The sequence below is a fragment of the Colias croceus genome, chromosome 1, assembly GCF_905220415.1.
Source record: "Colias croceus chromosome 1, ilColCroc2.1".
NCBI lineage: Eukaryota > Metazoa > Arthropoda > Insecta > Lepidoptera > Pieridae > Colias > Colias croceus.
Genome location: NC_059537.1, coordinates 8,611,930 through 8,621,910, shown reverse-complemented (window position 1 = coordinate 8,621,910; position 9,981 = coordinate 8,611,930). Strand labels below are relative to the sequence as shown.

General features: G+C 31.4%; 1 protein-coding gene across 1 annotated transcript in view; it reads right to left on the bottom strand.

Moving 5' to 3' along the window:
- Window positions 1-1,776: 1,776 nt before the first annotated feature.
- Window positions 1,777-9,981, bottom strand: part of LOC123693023 (lachesin-like) — a 51,608-nt gene continuing 43,403 nt past the window's right edge. Inside the window, exons 3-9 of the mRNA XM_045637893.1 lie at window positions 8,390-8,496; window positions 6,997-7,182; window positions 5,570-5,762; window positions 3,626-3,754; window positions 3,172-3,291; window positions 2,561-2,731; window positions 1,777-2,482 (exon numbers count right to left, since the gene is read on the bottom strand). Coding sequence (XP_045493849.1) covers window positions 2,223-2,482; window positions 2,561-2,731; window positions 3,172-3,291; window positions 3,626-3,754; window positions 5,570-5,762; window positions 6,997-7,182; window positions 8,390-8,496 — 1,166 coding nt within the window. The 3' untranslated portion in view covers window positions 1,777-2,222. The remainder of the gene's footprint in view (window positions 2,483-2,560; window positions 2,732-3,171; window positions 3,292-3,625; window positions 3,755-5,569; window positions 5,763-6,996; window positions 7,183-8,389; window positions 8,497-9,981) is intronic.

Here is a 9,981-nt window from a genome sequence, read left to right as displayed (position 1 = left end):
AAAAACTGCAAACACTTTGTGTTTGTGTGTTAAATTGGTCACATTTCAAACGATGCCAAGAATCACAATTCACCAAGTAAGCAAAGCGAAAAAGCTCAAATATGAAGAAAAGAGGTGAATATCTATTTTAGGAAGCTTCACTTGAATTCGACAAATCTGCGAAGAAAGCGAGTTATAATTACGCTCGACACAAATAAAATTATTTCAATAGAATATTAACAACTCGTTTATTTAAGGGTAGGAAAACAATTGCTGGATTAATGATACCTGAATTATTTTCGTAGCAGTGTCTAAAAATAAAACGCCAACATTTATATATCATTGATTTATTGTTTTTTTGTAACGACAGGTTAAATACAGGAGAAATTGTATTTGACTAGAATCTATTTAAAGACCGATAACCTTTGAAAACCTTTGTACTTAATCTGGATAAGGCGTTTAGTGATCTACTGTTTACTTAATATGTTAAGAGGCCTACACCACCGAAACTAGCGCCACCGAACATTTTATTTTTTTACTCCTTAACCAGATCAAATTTAAAAAATCTAGCTCGGTACTTTGCTAGTATATTACTTGTAGTATTTTTGGTATTACTTTTCACTATTCCAACTGTTCATTATTCTAGAGAACTTTTGATTACCGCCAAAAGTGGCCACTTTTGGCGGTAATCAAAAGTTCTCCTGATTTACCGAATGCAAAATAATGAAAAGTAATACCAAAAATACTACAAGTAATATACTAGCAAAGTACCGAGCTAGATTTTTTTAAATTTGATCTGGTTTAGGAGTAAAAAAATAAAATGTTGGGGGGGCGCTAGTTTCGGTGGTGTAGTCGCCTTAAGATTATAGTTTTGTTATTATTTGCATTAAGATAGTTCATGATAAAGTTCATAAAATCACTGAATTTGTTTTTGTATTGATCCAATGCGAACAAGATTGTATCAATGGAAGACCAACTATTTAATGTCAGTAGGTACCTATATCAATAATTATAGTATATTATGATATTTGAGAAAATCGATTTTGTTGTCCAAAAGTGTTTACAGGGTTTTAGATATAAACACCGTAATCAAATATAAATTTAAAATTTAATTAAATGATCACAAAGCACTTTCGATTAGGTGTAAAGGTTTTCAACATGGCCTCTTGGAACGTCCTGAACATAATGTATTAGAGTATATGTAATTATTTGTATAATAAAATACAAATACAAAAATAATTCTTTTAACAAAACAATTTAAATGATTATAGTTGCACAAAAAACAGTAGCAAAAAGATAATAAAAACAGACAGTTCTTGCGCTTATTAAATAGCTCTATACTACGATGCTCATATTAATGAGAAGTATAGTCATTTTAACAAAACATCTAATAACGGTTGCTGTATTTACAATGCTTATTTGTAAAATATTAAGTTAATTGTTCAGTTTTAAACATGAGTATTTTCTTCTGCTATAAATATAAGCTGTCTTAATGAGTGAAACATGTAACATAAAATTAATAGTAACTATGTCATGTATCTGACTGTGCTGATTTACACAGGGTTAGTAGACAAGTCAGTCGCGGCGCCGATTTTCGGCGCCGCGACTGACTTTAACTGTTTACATTGACTTCAAGCCTCTGTACTGACTTCAAATCTGTTTACACAGGGTTTTTTTCGGGTCAGCACTGATTTGCCTCGAATTTGTAGTCAGTTACTGACCCTGTGTAAATCAGCACTTATATAATAAAATACAACTGAATTCTGTATATATTGTTTGAAAGGTACCTACTGTTGAAATCTATAGCAATATTTTTGCCACGCTATTAAAACCACATAAAACAATGACTTACTTATATGAGGAAATCTTCAAATGTTTAACATTTCAATAACGTAGAAAAACTTCTTTCCAAAGTAATAAGACTAGAAATTGTTATTAATATTTTATTTATTTCATAAAATATTATCTTACAACTATAACTTTGATATAGTTTTATTAGCTTAATATATAATTATATACATGTTATATAAATCTAATTATTATCACGTTACACGTTGGAGGAGTAACTTAGACAACACGTACAGTAATAATTTCCACGTGGAATAATTCCTACCTAGAGCATTCACAGAAAGCATTTAAATAATATAATACTGAATTGAGATTTAAATTATATCGTTATAAATTTTTAAATCAGTCGCCAGAACATTAGTGAAACTTGTTTATTTTCATTATTTTGCACAAGTTTAAAGTAGATGTTTAATTAAGCTTAAGAAAATAGTCGTAATCGTCAGCGACGCGGAACAAACGATGGCCTCGTTGGGTGTTGTCAGGATAATTTTACCTTCGTTTGCGTACCATTTGTTCGCGCGATCAGGCACACGATTGCTTTTCTCGTCGACTTTGTTGTCAAAATCGTCGTCATATATTTCGGTGCCGTACTCCTCATCTGAAGTTGTTCTTTCATCTGGATATTGATAAACGTGTCTGCCATTCCCCGGGATTTCTACAAAATAACGTAAATTGAACAGTGCAATTTATTTTTTATTACCATTATACGTAGGTGTATCAGTGATTTTCTTACCATATAATCTTATTTTGCTTTCCACGTCCCCCAGGGAGTTTTTAGCTACACAAATGTAGCTCCCGAGATCTTCTCGTCTGATATTTTTTATAGTCATGGACATTTCAGCTTCAAACATGGATTTTTGTCTGACAGTCATCTCGTGGTGCTCAGATGGTATTATCAGTTCACCTGCGGAACAATTTATTACTTAAAACATTTGCTTTTAAATCCAATATTAGAATTTCATCTTTCCACCGCTAAGTTTTATGAAAAATGTAAAAACTTCGGGCAGACACCTAGAGTTTTATATCCGCTTTTTAATTTGTTTCGTTTTTATTTTGGGATTCTTTGCTCAGTTAATAATAATTGGTGTCCGTGTTTACATAAATCTGTAATAAAATTGTTGTTGTGGACATTTCTTTGTTTGGATTTGATTCGGTCTGTTTATAGATTTGTTTGGTCATGATGAGATTAAATTTCAATAAATGTAATATTACTATTATTATATTTTTGAATATTCTTATTTTAATATAAATTTATATTACAAGCAGATTGTTTATTAAGGACGTTAATTCAATTCTACGATAATAAACTAGTTCTTTAAAATTAAAACTACATAATTTTCTTACCAGGGTCTTTAACCCAGTAGTTGATGGATTTAGGAGAGGACTCGACGTAGCACTCCAAAGTAACGTCGGTGCCGAGGGGGGCTCCAACCAGCTGGTTTGGCACCTGGATCACAGGGTGAACTGCGCAGAAACACAATATACTATATTTCAGGCGAATTATCAGTTTCACAAAAACTGTTTAATCTCAAAATATTAATTAGTTTCAATAGACCACGTTAATTAATAACAATTATAAAATTAGCAGTTTAATATTACGAAATAACTCGAAGCTTTAATAATTTTTAATTAACCCTCGCCCGTTAGTGAGAATAGGTACTTATTTGTGTAAATGCCCATTTATCGAAACAAAATAGGATCAAATTGCTCGTGATCTTGTAGCAAAAATTATACGGAGTCTTTTTATTAGAGGAGGTTCGTGAGAAGAATAATAAGTGTGGAGAAGGTATCAACTTACAATGAACACTAATGTGGATCCTCTTACTGACGGTAGGCGGCACTCCATTACCCGCTATACATAAGTATGTCCCCATTTCAGAACGAGATATCTTCGTCAACTTCAACACTTCACCTTGATAAGTTAGCACTGTAAACATTCAACGTATAATGCTATATAACTCAGTACCTAAAACAATAAAACAAGTTGGACGAGAGCGCCATTTGCTTTTTCTTTCCGTAAATAATATTCAAAGTTGAAAGTGTACTTTTTGTTTTATTTTATAATTTATACTCTTTCCACTAAAAATACATTACAACATCACTATATTGTTCTACACTGAACAATATAAAATATATTTGGACGTGAACTTATTCTCTCCAACAAGTGTAGCGCTCTTCTATTTTGTTCGCTTTTACATAGTTGAAATTGGATTTCGGTAAGATTTTTTCAGTGATCCGTACAAAGGTCTCGCAGTGTTCGTACAATGAGACCTAGAAGTCTATTCAGAGCAGAACTCTACTAATTACGACAAACTTTAAACAATACTGGACGCGAAACTCATCCCGAGAATAGTCGCCGCGCAGCTCATTGTAGCGCCACAAATGCGGTCACACAGACATTCGTATTATATACATATTCAGAAAAACAATGCTGTCCTTGCGCCATTCAAATAAACTTAGACAAATGAAATATTTTTCCAGCATTTAGCCAGGTTTAACATTATGTAGAGCTGGAAGCTATGATTTTTAGAATATTTAATTCAACTCAGTTTTTATTGCTCTCATATTTTTTTTCTTTGTATTTTGGGGAGTCTGAAAATGTAAATCTAACATACCTGTTTATAATTGAGAATATTAGTGATATTCGCAATTATTTTGTACGGATAGAGGAATTTGAGTAATTAAGGATAAAAACGAAATTAAAGGTCAAGAAGGGGAAGGCAGAGGATCCTGTTGCATGACTGCGTTACCCGAATCAAAATGGCGGGTTAATTAGTATTATTTACAAATAAGAGGGTGCGCCGTAATGAGTAAAACAGAATGTTGAGGGTGATAGCTGAGGATAAACTTGAATTTCTAAAGACAACATTATGAATTAAATACGCGTACATAGGTTTATTTACTACGACAATTATATTCAATAGGGGAATGGTTAAATCATTACAATGGAATATTTTGTGGTGATTGTTTTCACCATATTATATACAATTCTTAGTATGAACAGTAAACCGAAAACTATGTACTTAAAGCTACATTATGCTATGCTGACTATATAACAGGAATTCGTAATTTTCTTCTAAACTTAAGCAGGTTAAGCATTAAGACTGCTATAAGTGACTGCGCTTTTCTTTTTCTACGCTACGTAAAGCTTTATTACGTGACGTAATTTTTCTATAATTGTCGAAAATCTGTGGTCCTAAAGCTTGCTTTCAATCACTATTATTCAGGTTTGCGTGTGGGAATGTTGATTTTATCGCTAACGTTGTTTGTGTTGGAGACCCGGATTACCTTTACATGTGTTATTTAGAAAACAATGCCGCACGTAAATGTTGCCTTTCAAGGAAATTATGTTTTATAGAGACGTTGAATAATCCCTTGGAAAATAACGGTTACAAGGTTATTTCAACAATCTGGAATACATTGTCTTGAAATCTGTAAATCTGTGTATTCAAACAGAGATCGCATCACAATTTAGTAAATATATGTTTTAGCATTATATTTAAATATTTTTATTTTGTTCAGATATATTAATCATTAATTAGAAAAAATCTCTTAAGCCGTTCGTAACCTTTCATCTTTCTAAGCATTCATATTAAAAGGAAATTATTACTCTTGGTATTTTATGCTTATGAAGAAAAAAGTGTTCATAGTATTGAATCGATGGATCGAATGAAGGTTTTTCCGGGAAATATTTACCCTAGGGCAATTAAAATGCTATACACATTATGGATAATTACTTTACCTTTAGTTTTAATGCCTGTGTTGTCTCTTATAACGATTTCTTGGCCATCTTCCCTTTTCCACATGACTCTAGGTGGGGGGATGCCCCGAGCTCTGCAGGAGACTCTGGCAGTTCCTCCTTCAGGCACCATTGTATCCCCTGATGTTTCTTCGGGTATGAAGTCCGGAGGTATTACTACTTCTAGGTATCCCATCTAATTTAAAAAATAATTGATTTAAAGTATAATAATTATTAATTATGCTAATACTTTTGTAATCAATTACAATATAACAAACACATTAAAACGTTATTAAGTCTTCAGTTGCCTAGACGCTTCATTTAATTATTAAAGATGATATAAATTGAAGATATTAAGCGGTTAAATACTTTTCAAACAATACAATATCGCACAATACGAATAATTAAATCACTAAACAATCCAATCAATACACTTATAGGAGATAATTTGCTCACACCAATTGCCCACAGACTGTAGAATACCACTAGACATAGACAAGTAATTTCGAAATTGCTTTTTGAAAACAAATTATATCGAATGGTCTGTTCATTTCAATAATCACATTTTAAAATTAATTGAAGCCTTTTCACTTTGTATACGATGTATTGAATTGGAAGCGAGCTCTAAAATAGACAGAAGAGGCAATTTGCTTTACGGCGCCTCTGAATGGTAACTTTATTATTGATTTGTCCATTTTTTATTTATTAGTATTCATAATTCTTATGGTATTATGTTTTAACGCTTTTTTAATTGAATTGGCAAACTTTTGACTTTAATAATATGAATAGTTCAAGTTCATGGTATTGCGGTATTTATGAATACTATCTCAACTAATTAATGTAAAATTTCAAGAGTATCTGTGTCTATCCTTTTATGAAAATGTAATTTCATTAATTAATGAAGATAATCTGATTTGACAAGCATGTTTAATAACATTTTAGTCCTTATATTATTGATTAAGCTCTGCTAAAATTTAACAGCTTCATGAAAAGTTTTAGTATTATTTATTATATTACTTTATTCATATTTATTTTATTACTATATACAAAAATATACAATTCACAAATCACAAGTAGTTAATAGTTATTAACTTATTAATAAACACTTTATTGACATATTTACCTCTACTAGGAGGATTCAACTGCCTAGTGCCTAAAACGAAATAAACTATTTTTATTTTTTATTCTTAGTATATGAGCTACAAAACTGAAATAATTTTTCAAATCGGACTAGTAGTTCCCGAGATTAGCGCGTTCAATTAACGGACAACAAACAAACAAACTCTTCAGCTTTATAATATAAGTATAGATTTATATTCCTTACTTATTATAACAATAAAATCATAATTCAAATACGCTAATTATAGGTATTTCACTATAGTATATCGTCACACTACGTACTAGATAAGGACATATAAAAAAGAACATACCTGACTCTTCATGGGATCCGTGTTTATTTGGCACATGTACTGCCCCCGGTCTTCCTCCTGCACGTTCTTGATGTGCAGGTACCACGTGGAGTGATCCGAGTGTGATACTGAGACGCGATGGTTGTGCGTGATCACGTGGTCGTGGATCGCTTGGATCGCCTTCGTGTCTGCTTTAACCCAACCCACCTGGTGAAAGAGAAAATGCGGTTTAATTATATTCAGTTTTATATCATTAAAATGCTATTATTATTTTTGTATAACCACGAAAATGTGTTAATGGTAAACTGACTTGTGAATTTTAGCCTTACTTCTGAAGTAAATCCTTATTTATTATTTCTTCTAAATTCCGACTAAGTAACAAAATAGCTTATTAGGTGAACAGGTCACATTAAGTAAATGGTAGCTGCTCAGCTAGGGTTGCTAAGATATAGTCTTTTTTCTGATTTTGGTTATTTTCAGAAAAATATTTCGTAAGAAATTGTACTTAATTTTGTTTCCTAAACATCAAGTTATTAACGAAATCCATTATTAGATAGATAATTAATACACAGTAAGGCTGAAATTTGATGTACTGCATTTTGTTTCTCTACCTGTGACTGTATAGTTTCTGCCATAAAAAAAGATTATAAATGTAAATTTCTATGTTAGTAAACATAAATTCGTTCCAATAGGCAGCCCTAAATGGGCAAATATTCGGTATTAACGGCACCGCCCTAATCAAGGCATCTTATTCTGTAATGCTATGTTGATTCTTTAATTTCCCAAAAGGTAGGTTACACATTATTCATTAGACAGAAATGTTTTGTGTACGCTCTGACTATTTAACGCTCTGAATAATTAATTCTCAAAAAGAAGTTTATTCTGCGAGTAAAATTAATAATTGTGAATATTGTGCCAATGGTTTAATAATATGAATTGTGTTGGGACCAGTTCATCAAAATTTAACCTTTTCTATATGCTTTCTGTTTCCTTGGGTTGAATGTTAAAACTACCCCAATATAATATAAGTTTTACGAGAAGGCAACCTAATGTTGGGCGCCTTTGAATAATATATTAAAGTAATATTAATAGAAAACAATATTTGCTTTTACATAGCTAAACAGCTGAGGGAAGGCACTGCCAATAAAATTAAGTTTGTTAGTGATAACAAGGTTGTTGAACATCTTTTGACCTAATTTATTCTGCCTGTCACTAAGATATTCCCAGAAACGACGGAGTTTTCCAATTCGTGGCGTATTTCTTAATTATCTACATAATTTTACATAAAATAACAATATGGTACTTATTAAAGATATCTTGAATTAAAAGTGTAGATTTCGGTTTAAATTTCCTTGAGGATGTGTTTCACGCGGCAGATTGCGGCTTCAATAGATTGAATTAGAAGCGTACTTACCCGGTAATTGCCTAAATTGACGACGATACACTTGAACGCCGCGTCTCTGCCGATAGGAACTGTCAGATTTGTGATTGGCTCTCCGAATTCTGGCACTTCTTTACCCCCTGAAACAAAATTTTGTTTTTACATGTCGTCACCATGATTGTTAAGATTATAAAGTAAGGAATTGTTGGTTTTCATTCACTGATATAACTTGTCAATTCTTAGTGTCTTTATAATTTCAAGGTTTACCAATATTTCTAGTGCCTGTAAGCGATAATAAATGGTATTCTCGATAATTTTCGAAATAAACTTGTAAATTGCAGTGATAATTCGCATACCCGAGGGTATTATTAGAATATTTTAAATACCTTTAGGAGATTACTTTTAAATTAATCCGTTTGCATTCGCAATTTTCTACTTTTGCTTACTTTGTTATTTATTACAAATAGGTACTTGGATATTAAAAATATTTTTTTTAAATTGCTAGTGATTGAGTAGAAATTATTTGTTGAATCAAATTCTTAAATAGTAATTATTATCAGGTTAAGCTATTTTTACTTTCTGTATTTCTAACACTAAATTAATTATTAGATATTTTTTCTTCGTATGGTAATGAAATAAATAAATTGCTCATATGTCCCTGATTTCTGATCGATTTATTACAAGCAAGTAGGTCGGTACTCTATGATCTATTAGACCTAGATACGTTTTGTATCTCTAACGAGGATTGAACACGGCATCCACTAAAAAAAATATTTTTATTCACGCCTGCAGAAATAAACGTGTTACACTCATTCTATTATTTGCTTTAATGTACAGTTTTAATCATTTATAATAATAAAACGCTTCCAAAAAATTTACTTTGTAGAAAATTAGAGTTAGAAATTTTCGAAAAATTTTCAATTAATACAAGTTATTTTATTTCTCTTAAAATATACACCCACATAAAAACATCTGAATTACCAAATTCATCATCTAATCATATTGTTCTCTGTAGGTACAAATGTTCGAGACGGGAATTCGTCATTGACCAATGTATTCATTTCATCAGACCAACCATATTTTCCAAATTATTGTGTAATACCATCGTAGCAGTTATTAGGAGGTCATTTGAGCGCAATCGATTAATGTATAATCGACATAACAAACAAAAGCAATAAAGTTCTGGTCGTTAAAATGCGGTCAACAAAAGGCTGGAACAATTGTTTGAATACGCCTTAAGACTGATGAACGGGGAAGTCGTGCAAGTTTCCCAGTATGGGCTTATCAGGACTGTCGCTACAAAGTTTCTACGATACTGTCGACTACATTTGCTCTACTAAGACCTAGTAGTGTGTCAACTAACTGGACTGCTAATAGTTAGGAAAGTTATGGAACGGGTGTTCTTTAAATTAATAATTCAAATGTCTTTTTTGGAAATCTTTAAAAATAGTTTCATATCTATGACTAATTTATATAATGAGGTGATTTAATACATATTATGTTGTAGACGAATGAGCTAAATTATTATAAAGCTAAATAATATTATATTTTCATCTTCACCGATTTGTCATTGGTTCAAACTGTATTCTAATTAGGCATACAAGCCATTAAACTTTTTAAACTTA